At 44.0% G+C, this 18,074-nt stretch overlaps 1 protein-coding gene across 4 annotated transcripts in view; it reads left to right on the top strand.

Annotated features, from left to right (window-relative positions):
* WBP1L (WW domain binding protein 1 like) overlaps positions 1-18,074 on the top strand; it is a 59,354-nt gene that overhangs the window by 20,492 nt on the left and 20,788 nt on the right. Inside the window, exon 2 of one of the 4 annotated variants that reach the window (XM_065067145.1) lies at positions 4,240-4,350. The exons of 1 other annotated variant lie outside the window; for it this stretch is intronic. In XM_065067145.1, coding sequence (XP_064923217.1) covers positions 4,240-4,350 — 111 coding nt within the window. Of the gene's footprint in view, positions 1-4,239; positions 4,351-14,120; positions 14,381-18,074 lie in introns of those variants that run through there. 2 more of the 4 variants (XM_005508532.4, XM_005508533.3) reach the window with 2 other exon arrangements.

The following is an 18,074-nucleotide window of genomic DNA, read 5'->3' as shown; positions in this document are numbered from 1 at the left end:
ATAATTCTGCAAAGGCCTCTTCTAATTTGAAAAATAGAGGAGACCAAGTAGTGGCTTCTGGAAAGCAAACAGCTAGATTTTTCCATGGGTATTTTTAACACAAATATTAACTTCACAGATTGTAACACTCTTTCCTCCTTAAACACTTTTTTTTAGCCTTCAGGACGTGTAATTGAGTAAACTAATATTGCAAAGAAAACCTCAACTCTTGCGGCATTTGGCTTTTAAAACTCTAATTGTGAAGCCATAAGAGATGTTCTGTTTTCATTTAGCAAATATATACTGAGTTTCCAGAAAGGTAACTTGATTTACAATAAGCATACCCAGTGGTGACCATATGCTTTTCATGTTTGTCTTATAATGAAGGATTAGAGTATTTCTTTCGAAATCTTTTCCAGAAGAACACGAGTTTAAACCATTAAGTAATGTTAAGGTAAGAACTGAAGCTGGGTTTTCAGATTTGGCTATATATGTGAACAGATGTTTCCAAACACAAGTCCTTGGAATTATTTTACTAGCTAATAATGCAACCGTGAGCTTTATGTTAGCTTCATTCTGGGCGGTGTTTTGCTGAAATCGATGTAAGGTAATCATGTTATGTGAAATTGCTTGAACAAAGCTACAGAAAGAGCGATAGAAGTGGCTGGCCTGAGAGGCTCTAGCATTCTCCTTCTGCTCAAATTCCTGAATGTGGGTAACTCTTTGCAGAATGGCATTTAAGGTTACATTTGGAGTCATTAGGTTATAAACAGCCCACAAAATATTTTACATACTTCCTTGTTAATATTCCTCTGAAGATCAAGATTCCCTGGGGAGAAATGAGAATATGCACCAAAAACATTCTCAGTTCTTGAGGTTTATCCACAACTTCCTAGATCACTAAAGATCAACTGTCTCAAGGAGAAATTATTACAAAACAAATTTTGATGCAGCTCTCAGAGTCCTTATATGTGGGGGGGATATACTGGGTAATGCACTTTCTTTTAGTTGTCAGATATTCATATTTTTGCTGGCTGGCTGACATGTAGATCGAGATTGGAAAATCTTTCTGACTTGAATTTGGTAAATTGATATGAACCTTCCTTCATATTCAAGAATGCTTTTGAGTCTCAGATTGTGCTGGGAAAAGGCATGGCAGAAGTGTTTAGATCTTGACAGAATGTCTCAATCTCTGCTACTGAATAGAGAGAGAGGTCCTTTCATTTCTGTTTCTCAGTAAGTCTTACGGGACGGAAGTTCTTGACCCCTCTTGAAGACGCCAGAATGTCTCTGAGATCTGACCCACCATGTAATTTTTTTTTTGCCAAGAATAAATCCATCTCTACTGTGAAGAAGTGGCTGTTTTGTGCTCGGCACAATCCATGCAAACCAGGGTCTGTGGGGGCACTCTGTTGTACTTGTAAGAATGGTCTTGTCTTGTTCTGGCTGTAGCGTTTACTGCCTTACCTGGATGTTTGACATGTGCAGTGGTGCATCAACAGCCTGTGTGCCCGTGCTCGTCGCTCCTGTGGTCAGCCGGCCTAGGGCAACACTCTGGAATAAAACAAAACCTCTTGACCACCAGCTTGTCCTTCAGAAATGAATTTTTTTTGCAGATTCCACTGTTATTTTGCAAAACATTGGGATTTATAGACCTGGCCGGATGGCTCTGGCAGAGTTACTACGGTACAGCAGGCTGGGGCTCTCTGTCATACCCCTGTCTCAAGTGGTTTTTCTCATACCCAAGTATGCAACTCACAAGTGACATCCTTGGCATCTCTGTGTATCCAGTTTCTTCCAGCTCATCTAGATGATGGGCAAAAAGTGGAGGACCTGCATGAGAACCTGGGGAGAGCTGCTGTAAGCAGCAGGCATTTGGACCTAGTTGAAGTTTATAGGTTGTGGGAGCCACTGGTGCATCTTTCTGCTGCTCAGGAGTTTAGGAAGGAGCATTTTCCATGTGTTTGGTGAGGTTTTGGAGGCCTGGCTATCCCTCAGGGTGGTTGGAAAGCTGGTTGCGGACAATTTGACAGCAGCACTTCCCGCTAATGAGGAAACAGCAGGGTTGTGCTTCCTCCAGCCCGCCGTGAAAGGGGAAGTACAGAGGCTCAGCTGCTCAGAGCTACACGGCTATAGAGCATAATAATAGCTCCACGACTTTTCTCTAACTACACACCTCAAGCATACGCTAACTGCGTGTTAGAGAACTAAAGCTTGTCCGGCGTGCTTGATTGGTAGCAAAGCTGCTCAATTCACTTCTGTTACTGATCTGGTTTTCAAATCAAGCATCTGTAAGGGTGGCAGACACACTGCCACTGGTTCTGCCGGCTTACTTTGGCAGATTCAAGTTCCATTTCACTAATAAGTTTGTACATTCACAAAAGATTGCTTTTTTGATTGCAACTTTGCTTTGAATTTCCCAAGAATTTGGGGACATTTTTGATGGTCGCTTATTTTTCCTCGTGGTGACTTCAACTCATTGTGAGTTCAGACTTCAATAAATAGTCCACTGTGTGCTGACACTCTAAAAGATAGTGTCATGCTGACAGTTTATGCTGAATTCTTTCCACAAATAGGGTATATGTTTTTAGAAGCCTTAACATTTTTCTTTCTCATGCCAGACCTGCATTTTAAAGGGATCCTGAAATTATTGTTATTAATCTTCATTATTTTTTTGCTGATGTTAAAATAATCTATTAAACACCGTCATTTGACACTGAATGGACAGTAAAGATTTTACTGCTTGTGTAGTTCATCTTTGGTGTAAGAACTGTATTGCAGCTAACAAGGAACACAAAGGTTTAAGAAAAGGTTTTGCAAATAGATGTATTGAGGGGAAAAAAAGAAGAAAACGTGCAAATTCCTGGTTGTAATTCTATACACATTAAAATGAGTGCTAAATGTAAAGGGGTCAAATTAAAGGAAAACTATAAGGAAGAGAAAGTTAGAAAATGGTGACGTGCTTCAGTCTCTAGTGAAGTACTGGAATAAATCCCTGAAGGTTTTGTAAGCACCAGGAAATGAGCAGCGTGGATTTATCAGGAACAACCTCATGGGGGATGCGGGGAATTAATTTAGTTCGTTCAATGGATGTTTTACAGCCCAGCCTGAGTGAGGGAGCACACGGGTTATGGGATACTGAGTAGGGAATCTGTGTTCAGGATGAAATAGTAATATAGTAGGTTTGTTAAGTGCCTGGACTGCACACTGAGGAGCAGTTTGTGGTGGTGACTGGGATTCTGGAGAGGTTTGTTCTGCCTCTGTGCCAATAGTTGGGGAGACAGAGAGCACTTGAGATGCAGATGGAGGGTTGTGTGCACTTTTTAAGACAGGAGAGCAACTCTAGATAGTCTGAAGCCTGTTTCACTTTTTCTGAGGGAAAAGTGCAGAGAACTTACTGGATGGAGAAAGTCAAATAGAGGGAGTCTGGAATTTTGGGATGTGTCACAAATTGACTGCAGTTGTTGAAAAAACAAACAAACACCCCTCCACCCCAAATCTTTAATGATGTAATAATAGAAGTGTCCTATACAGGTATTTTGTAATACTCCATGCTAGGAAGTAATGTGCACCATTTTGGATCCCACATTTTATGATGGGCTTAAGTTGCAGACTGAGTAGAGCAGTAAAACTGTGATTTAATCCTTGTAGTCTATGGAAAGACTTGTTTTGTCTTCTGAAAACAGTTTATAGAGGAATGCAACAATTTTCCAGGTGAGCTAAGTTAAGAAGATGACCCTTACCAGTTGTTTTGTTTTAAGCGGAGAAGGAATTACTGCTTTATCTCGTACTGAGGCCTGAATTAATGGAAAAGAACATCCTAATTTTTAAAAGAGCATGGAGCACAGGAACACTTTGCCTTTTGAGGCAGTGGGAACACTAGTGATTGGAGGCATCTTAAGAAGAGATGAGAGAAATGTTGATGCTTTAGGTGCAGTGAATGGTTCCCAGAGCAGTTTGACAGGGTGAGCCCTTGAGCAGCCCTTTCAGCCTGCTGCCCTCTGGGTTCGCATCTTTCGTCTTCCAACAGCCCTGATGTCTGAAGCCTGTTAAGGAACAAGTGCTTAAAGGAGGACAGTTTGATGACCAGTTTGTAATTAAAGCCGTAATTAAATCCTGCTCACAGATGTTGCTGTCCATCCCTAAATTCTTTATGTATTTTTACCTGGAAGATGTCGCTTTCAATGGGCTGATGACTTTACAAGTGCAGGTTGGGTCTCTGCAATGAAATCAGTGGGCAGTTTTCTCACTTGTTTCCAGGAAAAGGAGGGTTGGTCCTGGTTTTCCACCGGAGATGATGAGAATTCCTACTTCCCAAACTACCTGTTTCAGCGGAAAAATACTACTGTAGGAGCCTACGATGTGTCAGAAGTGAGTATTTCTAAAAACTGAACATATTTCCTTGCCTTAGAGTTTCTTCATTCAACAGTTACCCACAGTTTTTTGAGCTGAGTGCTGAGGATGACGTGTATATCGTTCACCTGAAGAAGAAATTAACTGGCTTCTGACAGTCTGAGTTTGTTTCTTGGTGGTGGTGGGCTTTTTTGTTTCAGATTTACTATTTTAGTATCGTTAGGCTAATTCGCACCAATGACCTTTCTGTAAAAAAGTAGGATGTCAATCAGGTTTTGATCTGTTTTGATTTTTTTTTTACACAGATGCATATGGACTGTTCGGGTTATGCTATGGGAGAATTTAAAAGAAAACAAGGGTTGCAGGAGCACAAGGCCACTGGTATTGTGATCCAGAGCAAACGCATGTCTGGAAGCCAGACTTTAGCAAGGAGAAAGCAAACACTTGGCCTCCTCTCTTTTCTGCAGCCTGTAACCTTGCTGCAGAGAAATGTGTGACAGAGGTAGAGCAGTGTGGGTCACCCTGTCCTCAGGCAGCCCTGCTACAGCCAGGGGAGTGTTTGCTTTATCTGCCAGTGGAATAACAAGCACTAATGGAAACTGTAGCAGCTGGGATAAGATAGTACTCAGAAAGGCAGGTTATGGTGATCAGCATTACTTCCCAAGATAAGACTGAAATGAGTTAATTTTGGGACATCGAACTATCTGAAATAAAGCATGCTTATGCACACAAGGGGAGGGCACGCGTTGCCCTTTTACCTAAGGGGGGGGCCCTACAGATACCATGCAGGTGGGTGAGCGAGACAGCAGTGTATTAAAGGTATCTGCCCTTGGAATGGCAAAATTGCCTGGCACGCAAGTATGTCGCTGAAATTTAGAAACTGGCTTTGATTCTAGGTGCCACCAGTGCTTTTAATGCTTAAGCAAAGTGCAAAGTGCGTAACGTCACAGCTGATGCTGAAACACGACACTGGGCCGTCGCTTCCTCCCAGCCGCCGGTTCCTTCCAGAGCTGCTGCCCGGCCCGTTGGCGGCCGCCAGATGAGCTGAGCCCAGCAGGAAATATTTGGGTAACCAGTGCTAGGCAGAGAAATAATAACCATTAGTTGTATTTAGAGTCCAATTGTTGTAGCATTTCAAACAACTTTCTGGTGCTCTCCCCATTTTATGGTTACAGAAAATAGCTGCAGAGAGGGAAAAGGCAGCAGGATGGAGGAGCTGGTGATGGGAGGCATTGAATTTTTACCCTGTATGATTGGATCAAACCAACTCTATTTGTACCTGGAAGCCCACATCTGTGAGCGCTCTGCTTTATGTATATCATGCTTTCTCTGGGCTCTCCTTTTTGAGGCAATCCTAAAAGCTCTCTTCTCCAGCTGGCAGAGCAACAAAGTGTGTGGCCTTTTGGGGAGCTTTTCTTCCTGGTTAAGATGTGGGCCAAAGCAGAACAGGGGAGAGATTAGGCTTTAAGGTCTTGGTATTTCCTGCTGTTCACATACATGGGTAAATACAGCTTGAAACTCCAGTTAACAGTACACTATGCTCGTTTATTTATTCCTTATTTTTGTTTACTCATCCTTTCAAAATAGAAGTGAATTTATGTTTTTCTTCCAAGTACTTGGAGAGATCCAAAGCAACACAGTAGTTCAAGTCAGAAAAGACAAGCTTGTGTTTACGATGAGGTTGTCTGAAGTGATTTTTTTTTCCCTAAAGTTGCATGTTTAAAAAGTTTTAACTGTTGATGTTAAGAGCTGATAGCTCTCTTAGAGTTTTGTCTAGTGATTTAAAAATGATGCGTTTGATATTGTTGTGCTGTGATCTTTTAAATGCTTGTGGTATCAAGCTTTCTTAGTAGTTAAACTTGTGGTTTCCTTTAGCTCTTCGCTTTGGTTGTATGAAGATATATGTAGATGATCTTTAGTGCTCTTCATTTTGGAAAAGGAGAAGACTTCTGTCTTTTTGCTAGGCAGACCATGCTGTGTGGAAGGGCTTTCCTCATCTTTGTGTCAGGCTCTGACCACAAACTGATAACAGAAATCCTGTAAAACTCTCGGTACTATACAGCCCATTGGGTTAACTGACAGACTTTTAATTTTGGGAGTACCGTATTGTGATTCATGTGTATTTTCTAAGAGGAAGGATTCAGTTAAACCCCAGTTTGTGTAGTGCAACCCCAGTCATCCCTGCAGCCCAGAACCCACCTGTTGAAGGGGATGCAGGTGCCATGGCAGGGCCTGGAGTCAAGTCCAGGGATAATAGTAGAAAAGTGCTTGAGGCTTTACATATGTTGGGCAATTTGAGGACATTTCTTTGCTTCAGTATAACCTATGCTCAGCAGTGTAACATTATCCAACCATAATAATCCAGCAGGATACTTACAAAGAGGCAGCTGCTGATGTCTCTTTGTTTTCCTAAAGGATTTCCCAGAAAATCTGTTCCTCTCAAGAAGGGTACAGGCCATATAGAAGTGGTGCTCTGCTGGAAACAGAAACTTAATTCTCAGAACTCTTATAATAAAAGAACCTCTTTCCTGTAAAATGAGCTGAAGAAAACAAGACTGCTGTATTTTGGGGGCTTTTCTAAATTTGTTCAAGATGTAAACTTAAGCTCAGAAAAGACCAATGAACTTCAGAAAGATCTGACCAGGCTGTATGAATAACAGATCTCCTGGCAAACTCTTACATGATGAGAAAGCCATTTTAACCAATTGTGTACCTCTTGTCAGGTTAACTACCTGCGCTGCTCTTGAAGAAAAAGCCGAGTGTCTTTGAGCAATTGGGTGCCCATTTGACACCAGTTTCTGAGCAAAGTGTGTTTTTTAGGTTCATAAGAAAAGTAACAGAGGTTAACATCAAAATACTTCCTAATTTTCAGGGATGCCACCACTTCAAGTTACTTGAATCTGTACGCGTGTGATTACCTATCACATGTGCTGTCTATTCACGTCGCTGTGGGTTTTTCCCACGGTCAGCATGTGAGAGACTGGATTTTATCTGAACAGCAGCATTTTGTGGAGCGGCACTTGCGAGAGTGCAAAAGGGGCAAAAGGCCATGACCTTTCTTGGGTTTTGTTTTCTTGTTCATGGTGAGGTGATGTGATTTCGGCTGATCCCTGACCCTCTTCTCCTGCTGCAGACTTCTATCTTAGGTGTGTCCTGGTGATGAAGTGCCATGTAACCACCCTCATCTTAAGTGGGTTCTCTCTTTTTTTGTGATTGGTGCTTTTAAAACACATTTGCAGGCTGAGATCAGGCTTGATGTGCAGGGGGGCTTGTTTCTGCCATAGTTGAGTCCAGCAGTGGCAGTGCTGCATCCCAAATAGTTGCTCCATGTATATAAGTATCCTCCTCTTTGAAGACTTCTAAGTTAAAATGGTCTGCTGTATAATTGCCTATTACCTAAGACCCTGATGAAAAAAAAGTCCCGCTCCTGGTACCCCAGAGGGTTGTTTGGAGCAGTGTTATCCCATGAAATCTACAGGCAATAGTAGAGTAAGGAAGAAGAAAAGCTTAAAATCAATGCCAGTCACCCCAGAGCTAGTGCTGTTAGCTTTGGCAAATCCTGTCTCAACAAAAAAGCCGGCTGCCATTTTGGCACCGAGACAGACAGACTTGGCATCAGCCCCTCTGGCACAAAAAAAAATGCTTCGTGGGAGCTGGCACCAACACTGTGAAACAAGGGTAAGGCCCAAGGGAAATGCCAAGCAGACATGCGATGAGCACTAAAAATAGTGAGTTGCTGTCATTTGGAGAGAAAGCAAATAGCACTTCTAAGAGCGGGGCATCTAAGATCTCCATCAAGGTTGTGCTGGTAAGCAGTGTTGGGACAGTGCTGTCTCCTACGATGATGTGACCAAAGGACACACACAGGCTGTATTTTTGGTACCCACATGGTGCAAGACTCTAAAACTAGTACAGATGCTCACCGTCTTGATTCCACCTTTGGGGGATCTTGTTACTGTCCGTGGGCTCTGCCTCCTTCCCTGTCTGGAGCAGGTCATCTCCTCTTGAGCCCTTACTAAAGGTCCTGTTTGCATACACAGGCATAAGGAAAACAAGAGCTGTAGAGCCAAAAAAGCAAAGAGCCAAGCTGGTGTCCTTGTACCACCCCAGACACACTAGCCCTCCTGGAGACAGTCTTGTCAAATGTTTAACAGCTGAACCCCCCCTCCCTCCTCCTCTTCCCCCTCCCAGCAGGCCCGGAGAAAGCCGAGTAGGCTTTCCAGTGACTTCATTGCCACTCCAGACTAAAACTGAAGCCTGACATTGGTGCCCAAAACCTGGGAACACTAAAGGGACAGAATTGACCCTGTCTCCACTGAAGCAGTTAGTGTCACCTCTGAGTAGGGCAATTCCAGCTCTGTAGTTCCTCTCTGCCTCAGTGGTGAAGAACTTTAAAGCTTTTTAAGTCCTCTAGGCTTGAAGCACAGGCCTGAGTTTTGGAGCAGTAGTCATGCAGAATGGATGATGCAAATAGTCCTCAGCATTACGATTACATTGGCTTGGCCACAGCTCTGCTGCTGTGAAGAAAAGCGTGCTGGACCTGTGGCTATCACTTTCTTGTCCTTGGGGAAGAAGCAATAGGAAACAACATCACTGAGGGCTGGAAATTTCAAGCTACACTTGGCAAAAACTATTTTGGTCTCAGAAAAGGAACCTGGACTTTTCATTGACATCACTCTTCCTACCAGCTCAACAGCAGAGTAGGTAGGAGTGGATGTGTCCTCTTTCATCTCCTCTGTCGGATGGGGTTGGAGAGGACTCCTCTTGGGTATCTCCTCCACATCTACCCCACGTCTGCTCTCTGCCTTTTCTTGAGTGCCCTTCTTATGATAGCATAATACAGAAAGCAGCTTCAGAGGAGGGATTGCTTTCTCTACAAAAGTGCAAAGACAAGTGCTTTACTGTTGGTATTTCTTTACCCAAGCGTGAAAAGTGAAGAGTAGGACAGGCTCCCGATGAAATACCAGGTGACAGAGTGGGGAGTGGTCTCCTCCGCAATGCCCTCTTCTTTGGCTCGGGGCTCACACATGGCTTTCAGGTGGAGGATGCAGCACGTATTTGCACTTGTCCACTTGGCTGACAATTGCTGTTCAAGATTCAGCTGGGATCAAGACTCAGTTGGAATCAAGAACGAGCCGTTGCCATTGGGGATCTCTGCAATTCTGAGGACATTTTTAAGTGTGCAGTCTCTTCCTCCCTGGTTAACCAGTTACTTGGAGACAAAGACAGGTGACAGCAATGAGCCTGAAATGCACTGACCCTATTTACTTCCTTTGGCTTAGTAAGCTACAAACGTGTTTGCACTTTTAAACCACTGAGCTGGCAGAAGTGGCGACGGGCTGCAGGGAAGAGGGACCTGCCCAAGGACAGATTCTAACCACTGCAAGCCCTTGTGATTCATTGCACATTAAAATTTATTGATCCGGCAGGCTGGTTGCAGCACTGGTTCACAAGCCAGTTCCAATATGTATGGTGTCTTCTCCTGCAGTTATTCTTTGCTCTCTCTAACAATGATTAAGTTGGTTTGGCCTGACAAACATTAAAAGCAAATGACTTCAGTGTCCTTGCTTTGTCATTGAACTGCACAAAAATTGGGGGACCTCCTTTACCCCACTCCTAAATAATATACTAGTACAAGACACAGTGGGTCTGAAAGGTTTGTTTTGCACCATGTGGTGTCCCCTAAGCAATATAGCAGAACTTCTAGGTCCTGCAGGTGCTGGGAAATTATCAGACTGACCTGTTCTGTTTGTCCTCTGGAATTTGTTGATGACATTCTCTGTAGGCAGTGCGAATGCTATACATTACATGAAACCAGGGCACCTGCTCCTCATATTGGAAAGTCACCGTGTTCTTGTAATGGTGCCGCTGGGGGGGAAGCGGCCCCTTCACTCTTCAGGAATTGACAAGTGGGCAGATTGTGCCAGGTGGGTGCCCAGCCAGGAGTGGTTTCCAGGTGGATCTAGCGTTGCATCTCTGTTCCAGCATTGGTGATCTCCCAGTGTCTCATGCTGGTTTTGGTAGCAAACCAAGCCCCGTTAGAACACTTGCTGTTAAGGCAGATAGAGCTTGGTTGTTGCTGGATGTTGTCATATTCTAGGAAAACAGAGATCTGCTTTTACGCCTTTCTGTATGTTTCTTTCCCTTTTTTCTTTATTCGTAGAGCCATCTCCAGGATGGCGAAAGACAAAGTCACCCTCATTCAGGTTGCTTCTTTCACACTTTGTTTCAAGTGCCTGGCAGACCTGTGTAGTCTCAGTTCTAGCACACGAGGCTGTGGGCCAACTATTGAAAGTGGTTTGCTGATGCTCCAGGGGCGCTCCTGTTACCAACATGAAAATAAGTGTGCAGTGGAACAAATGCAACAGTCATTAGAGAAAATTGTTCCAGCTTTTTGGTCAACCTGTATGTACATACATATATATATATATATATATATATATATATATATATGTATCTCTCTGCAGAACCATTGTATTAAAGTTTAATTGAGGGGATATTACACACCACTGTTCAGAATCTCTCCCTGCGTAGGACTCTAATAGTGGAGCCATGGAGGGTAGCCTTGTGCCTCATGCCCCATTTGAGCTGCACAACTTCAATTTTTGTTCCAGTCGTGTTGCCATAACTGGATCATCTAAAGGTCAAGCTGTCTCCTCAGAGGGTATCAAAATGGATATTGTATCTTGCTGGTTACTAAACCTGCTTGCAAACATCTCCCATCAAACCTGGAAAGCAACTCTGAAATGGCCTGAACAACTTCGATCATCTGCCTCAGTTGCATGCTAATATCTGAGGTTGCGAGGCTTGTGTCAGGCAAGCAGCCTCCTTTACTGACATCAAGTTTGGGGCAGATGGTGTGTTCAGGAGAGCAGTACTACAGACTGATAAAGCCTGGAGACATTACTCCCTCCTTTTCAAAAGAAACTTGCTCAGCATTATCCTGTAGTGGGATCCACACTGACATGCCAGAAAAGGATGGTTGGTGGCTACCTAAACAAGCAAATTTTCAAAATAATGTAAATCCCATAATCTGTCCTGACATTAGCCCTGACTTTTTAGAGCCCTCAAGAGGTTAATCTACAGAGAAACTGTAAAAACTGATGTTTGGTCTGTTTGTTATATCTCGGATAGACATACTTTTGTGTCATAGATGAATGGCCTTTGCAGATGTTAAACACCAGGTTAGTATAAAGGATGTGAAACCCATGCTAAGCCTGCCTTAGAGCTGCTCTTGCTTTCATTAAAATAATTATTATTTCAGCTCTGGTTCCCCCCAAGCGGAGAACAATAGAAAATTAGAAAGGTTTTGGAAATGGACAACGAGCAGCTGAAGGCTTTGGGAAAAGATTTTACTTTAAGAGGATAGGGAAGATTGATATCTTTTATAAGAAGATAGCTAACAGGTACAGAGTAATGAATGGGTGAGAAGACGGATGGGGACTTCTGTTCCCACCTGCTAATAATATGAAAGTCAGATTAGAAGGTGGTGAATTCATTCCTAATGAAAGGAACTATTTGTTCACAACCACCATCTATGAAACCCGTTGTTGCAAGACAAAGGATTGGGGCAGGACTTATAACCTTAAGAAGAAAAAAAAAGAAGAGGGGTTAAAATGATACCAGCTGGAATATCCAAAGCAATTGCAAAGATTAGGAGAACCTCAGTGTTTTGCAAAGGCTCTCGGTGTATTTATTAGGGTATTATAAGGGTATGAGCTTTTGGTTTTGCCCTCTCCAGGGTTTTTCCCATAGTCAGCTACCGCATGGTCGGTGGAACATGTTACAGGCCACTGTCACTCAAGAGGCTGCAGGAGAGGGTGGCCCCGGCTGCCTCAGCCCAGTGTGGTAATGCCTGCTTCCAAACTACCTTTCTTGTGTCAGTCTTTCCAAGGTTGCTAAATTCACACATAAATTAGGATGCTCTTGCTTTTCTGCTAAGTTACTGGCTTTGATAGTCCTTCCCAACTTGTCTCAGATCTGGAATGACACTTTGTCTTTTGAGTACGTGCTGGGGGAGAGGTGGGTGGTTAAAGTTAGATTCCTCCTGACAGTAGGGATTTAGAAATTGCTGCATTGGCTCAGCCCTGGGATCTGCCCAGTGCAGGGCTCTGGATAGCAACAGCCAAAATCAGATATTTCAAAGGACAGTGTGAGGCCACAGAATAGATTACTAAAACAGAAAGCTGCCCTTTTACATCACTGGTGTTTGTCCACAGAATTGGAAAAGCAAAGGTTAAGAGTTTGTTTGATCCAAGAGCACAAAAGCTGGAAAATCCCATTGCCTGGCTGATGTTAGTTAACGCTGATGTTTTGTATCCTCCAGGAAATTACTTACGTGCCTGTTTTCTCTTAGGAAAAACAGAGATGTGCTTACCTCAAATGGCAAGTTTATATGGTGGCTTTAAGTTGGTGTAAAAATAAGTAATACTAGTGTATAGTCTTGCAGCCTAATTGTGCAGAGGCTATCCAGTGGGGTTCTCATTTGGGAAACACCCCTGGGCTGGGCCGGGTGGAGGCTGCAGCAGTGGTCACCCAGGGGTTTTGGCATGTGGAAAATGGGTCTTTTTCTGACACTGCTGCAAGCTGGCTGGCTGGGGGTTGGGGGGGGGGGGGGGGTCTGTTCTGGTTTGGTTTTATTTTTAATATTTTTTGCTGGTGTTGCAAATTAGCATTTGTAAGAATTATATGTGGTTTCTCACTCTCTGTCTTCTGAAGTCCTGAAATTATTGTTGAAACTGCTACTAAAAAAGGGGATTCTGTGAACTCTGTGGAAAAAAAGTGTATTCTGTGAACTCTGTGAAAAAAAAAAAGTGTATTCCTTCCCTTGTTAAATATTTTAATGTGTTGAGTTCCAAAAGCCAAAGAGGCCAAAAGCAAGGGGAGTTGCCCCTCTGTCAAATATCCGCAGAGCTGCTGCTGGGACACATGGGAGTGGCAGTGGTGTCCCAGTCACCCCCGACAGACGAGGACAGCTGCTGATTAAAGAGAAGCACGAAAAAAGAGGTTGCTGAACTTTCAAAGTGGAGGTAGAAAGGGAAGTTAAATTTAGATTACCTTCTGCAGTGTCATCTCTTACACTGCTGCGGGACTTGCTGTACTCCTTGCTTGGGAGAGGACAAACAAGACATGCCATCCTGGGCACCAGATGATAAATTTGTTTATAAGGCTTAATTGCCCCTTGGCATGAAAATGTCCAATGAGATCGAGCAGAATGAGAAACCTTCCATCAGGGCTAGACACGTTTTCCTTGGGGAGAGGTGGATTAAAATGTCGTCCCATCACCTGTCTGATTCTGAAGGGGCCCAATCCTGATCCTACTGAAATCAGGGGAGCTGTTGCTGTTTCTTTAGTGGGCCAAGAGTTGCTCAGAAAACATGGACCCGTGGTGGTAGGCAGAAGGTGGCATGGGAGTGCTTTGGATCTACCCAGGTCCCTGGGGTCTGGAGATACTTGGAAAAACCATAGTGGTTGCTCCTAGGGCTCCAGTGCTGTTCAGCAAGCAACATCAACCTTGCTTTCTCCTCAAAAACAGATTAAATGTCTATTTTTGCTTAGCAAGATTTAATCATCACTGAGGAGCTGTTGGCTCTTGCCAACGTTTTTAATAGATTCCCCTCCGCTTGCAGCACCCGGTGTGCAGGGAGGAGAGTGCTTCTGCTCCCGAGCTGCCCGCTCGCACCCGGCAGCTGTCTCAAGCTTCAGGGCTTTGCCTCCTTCTTTTTTTTTTGGTTGGTTGTTATTTTTTTCAGAACTGCCCGACCTGATGTCATTTCCCTCTTGCAAACAGCCCGGCTGGGCTGCGTCTGAGATATGTCACGGGGAGTGGGAGGAGGAGGAGGGGGAGCCAGCGAGTGCGTACAGTGTCCCAGGACCCTGTTTACTTTGCATTCCCAGCCGAGGAAGCCCTGGTTTAAATAGGATCGGAGGATCGGGCTGCCTCAGCAGATGAGGAAATGGTCACTGGGGGGCTTTAAATTCCTGCCTTCCCATGCGCTGGTGCGGAGGATGAGCCTGCAGAATGCCTTTCCTCCTGGGTCTCAGACAGGTAACCGGCTTCGGTGCGGTGGGAGCTGCTCGCTCAGGTGGAGGATGTGGCTGATTGCTTTTATTTTTATTCCCCCACCGCCAAGGAAATGATTTCCCAAAACGGAACTGTACAAACAGCCCTTCCCCACCCGTGGCGTTTGATCGAGGAGTGTGGTGGTGTGAGACGCTTTTTATTAGCAGCGAAAGAGCACAACTGCGAGCCAGGCACAGAAACTCTGCTGTTGTTGTAGCCTTGGCGGCGGGGTGGCTCTTTGTGTCGTGCTCCTCTGCAGGTTTTATTTGGTTGGGTTTTAGAGTACTTTCCACAGTCCTTAATGTGGAATTGTGTTTACACTACTTAAAAACATGCCAAACTTGGAACCCTCTTCTTGTGCAGGCAATATTTTGATCATTAAACTGTGTTTTATTGTTTTTTAAAGACACTTTTATGTATATCATCTCTGACAAAGGTCACCAAACAGAAAATGGCAATGTGCCGTGACTCCCAGTTTGGTAACTTTTTAATTGTTCTGGGAGAGTTTGAGCTTGAACAAGAAACTTGGGACAATTTAATTGCTGGTAATGTCGAGTGGAATGAGAAACGGTAGCAACTGCCCAGCTGCTCCCCGCTGGAGGAGGTGCCAACTATGTGTTCCTAGGCTCGGGGAGAGCAAACCCTTTTTTTGGTCTGGGAGGCACATCCGTAGGGGAATCTAGCTGTGAACTCTTCCCAGCACTGCTGGGATCTGTAATCCGCAATAAATAGATATTGCATGATATCAGAGGGCTGCTTGCAGTTTCTGATTTAGAATTGAAAAATTCAGGATCGGCCCGCAGCGTGTTTTAAGCTGTCTACTTGCAGTTGTTAGGAAGGCAGAGGGACTTCCAGCACACTGCTGAGTAAACAGTGCTGGCTCTTTCTCCTTATCAGTTCAGTTTTTGGTGAAATGCAGCTGCCCCCACCCTCCCTTCCACCCTGCTGGACTGAAACAGTTTTACATAAGAAACTACCTCTAGCACAATGACCTTCTGTAATTGAATGCAAAAGCTATAATAATAGTTCACTTGTTAGCACTCAGGGCAAAGAGACTTTCCCTAAAAACCCCAGAACTGAACCAAGGAGGGAAATCCGGGCACGGAGGCTGAATGAATGCCTTTAGGTAACTCTCGACCTGCAGTGAGACAGCTGCCTTAAATGTTGAGATTGCTTGAGTCTCATGAGTGTGCTTTCCTTTAAAGTTCCTACTTCTAAATTAATCTTTTTGTTTTAGAGAGGTGTTTGGGACAATTGGGGTGCTGCACAAGATGTAAAACCAGAAGTTAAGTGTAATTCGGCTTTATTTTTTCAAACTGCGAACATCTGGTTATCTCAGTGGTCTGGATGGTACTTTTTGCTCCGCTTTTAAGTTTTCAGCATTGATACAGAGGCATTTACAGGAAGCAGAAAAAGGTGTTGCCTCAAAACACAAGGGCAAAGCTCTCGACTATTTTTATCCACTGATGAAGGATATAGTGGGAAAGAGCTGCTTGTGGAGCTGCTTAAACTTTTCTCAGTTTTAACCATTTTGAGTTTTAACCATTCTTAGGCTTAACAAAAATCTATTAAATATTTGTAATTGTGTCCTTCATGCAGATAGTGTTCAGAAATTTCTTTTTCCGCTCCTAAAAGAGCAGGAAAGAAAAAAAAGTTGTTAGTGAACAGTGCTATTTAATTTAAAGTATGGGAGGATTTCAAGAACATCTCGTCATCAGCATCTGCCTCTATTGTCTCCTGTGTTTGCACTGGGACTGCAAACACTTGGTTGTCTGGGGTGTCCTTTGCTGTTGTTGTTCCCACTCCACACGCGGGGTGCTGATGCCGAGTGGGGTGCCCTCCCATGAGCTGTGTGGCTGGGACAGAAGGGTCGTGGTAGAGCCCTGGCTCCCCGGGATCAGCACCCCTTGCTCACCAAACTGCTGGTTCCCCTGGATCTGCCTTCCCTTCTCTGGGGACTGCTGGCATTGCAGCACATGGACGGCCAAACACACAGTGAAAATAGGGTGTTTGGTTTGGGGTTTGTGTGTTTGTTGGGTTTTTCTTTGGTTGTTGCACTGGGGATGATGTTTAAATGCCTCAAAAGCTAGGTCAGCTCTGTCTGGCGTCAGTGCTATGTGGGTGTTTAAAGCTCCTGTCCCAGGAAACATGATTGTAGAGGATCTCAGCTTTCAGTTTTAAGTAAGCATTTCCTCTTAGGGTTGCAGGTGGAAGCTTGAACATGGTCATCTAGTTCACTGCATAAATGTAAAAAAACAAAAACCGAAAGTTAAAATGTTGGATTCCTAACCTTTTCAGTTTTCATTTTAACTGCTTGCGATTTTTCAGTGTTGTAAACTGTTTGGTGGTTTAAAACAACAAAATGCAAGACAGCCTCCTCAAAGCTGTAATTTTCTAGAAGCATCTATCTTTAATGTGGAAGGGCTGGGACTGCAGCTGGGAAGCTTCTAGCAAGGTGAGGGAGGTAAACAGTGTGACACTCAGATCCCAGTGAGCAGTTCTGGGAGGCTGAACCGAAACTTGCGATAAACAAAAATGAAACTTGCTCTTACTGAAATAACACCAAGGGGTCTGTGATCTGTGAAAGGACAGTGTTCCTTTGGAGTATTTCCGCAAGATAAATGGACGCAACAAACCAATTTGTTCCTCAGATGAAGGTTAATAAAACCTCGGAGGTTCTGCATCCGCTGGGGGTGAAGATGGGTCTGCTGTGACTGATTAATCATGGTGATTTAAGTATAATTCTCCTGATGCTTGCATTAGTGAAGCAATAAATGTTGTGGATTAGAATTCCTATTTTGAAGACCTTTATTGTGCCTGAGACAGCTCAGTGGCATCATTTCTCCCCCACTTATTATACTTTAAGTATTTGGATGTTTGCGTTTAACACATTGGGGTTTTTTGCACATTCTTATGAAGAAATGTCCAGACTTGATGCATTTTTCTGGCCTCAGCTGTCTGTCGTAAGGCAGGCTTGCAGGAATTTATCCCCTGACATGCTGGCAGGGCTGGCACCCGAGGTTCCAGTAACTCCCAGCAAGCAAAGCCGCTTTTATCTTTACCAATCTTATGTGTGTCCTTTCGTGAAATGGAATCCACCGTAAGCACAGCGCTTGCTTAGATGGTGGATTTTTGCTTTTATGTTCCAAAGGACTAGTAAATGTAGTGTTTATGAAGAAGGGACACGTCTGGGGGCTGTGGTGCACGCTCAGCTGGGTGGGCGTCAGTCCTGAGCTGCCCCGCGGCTCCAGGGTTCAGCTGCGGTTCCGCCTGTCCCTGCTGCAGTCCCGCTTGCTGCCCTTCTCTGAAAGGATCTAGTGATTGTTATATTTAAGGTGAATTTTCATGAGGAACTGGGGGACAGCTGGCAAACCAGAAATTGCAGTGAACCCTATGTACAGCAAGATTGGGTATTCCAGCCTAATATTTTCAGTAGCAGTTTTAACTGACTACCACTCGAGTCTCTTATCTGACAGAGATGCTCATCTTCTTTGGTAGCTTTGTGTTTGCGTTCTTGTGAGCTGTTGCTGATGGGCTTGGCTAACCAGCACTAGTGATAGTCTGATATGTGAGTTTGAGTAAAAGCCAACTCAAAAATAGTGGGTATCAAATACAGTTTTTTCTGTTGGTTGTTTCTAATGTATTTAAGATACAGACAGTCACTTCCATTCTGTTACTC

The sequence above is a fragment of the Columba livia genome, chromosome 6, assembly GCF_036013475.1.
Source record: "Columba livia isolate bColLiv1 breed racing homer chromosome 6, bColLiv1.pat.W.v2, whole genome shotgun sequence".
In the NCBI taxonomy this organism is placed as follows: domain Eukaryota; kingdom Metazoa; phylum Chordata; class Aves; order Columbiformes; family Columbidae; genus Columba; species Columba livia.
This window is presented reverse-complemented; position numbering and strand designations above follow the sequence as displayed.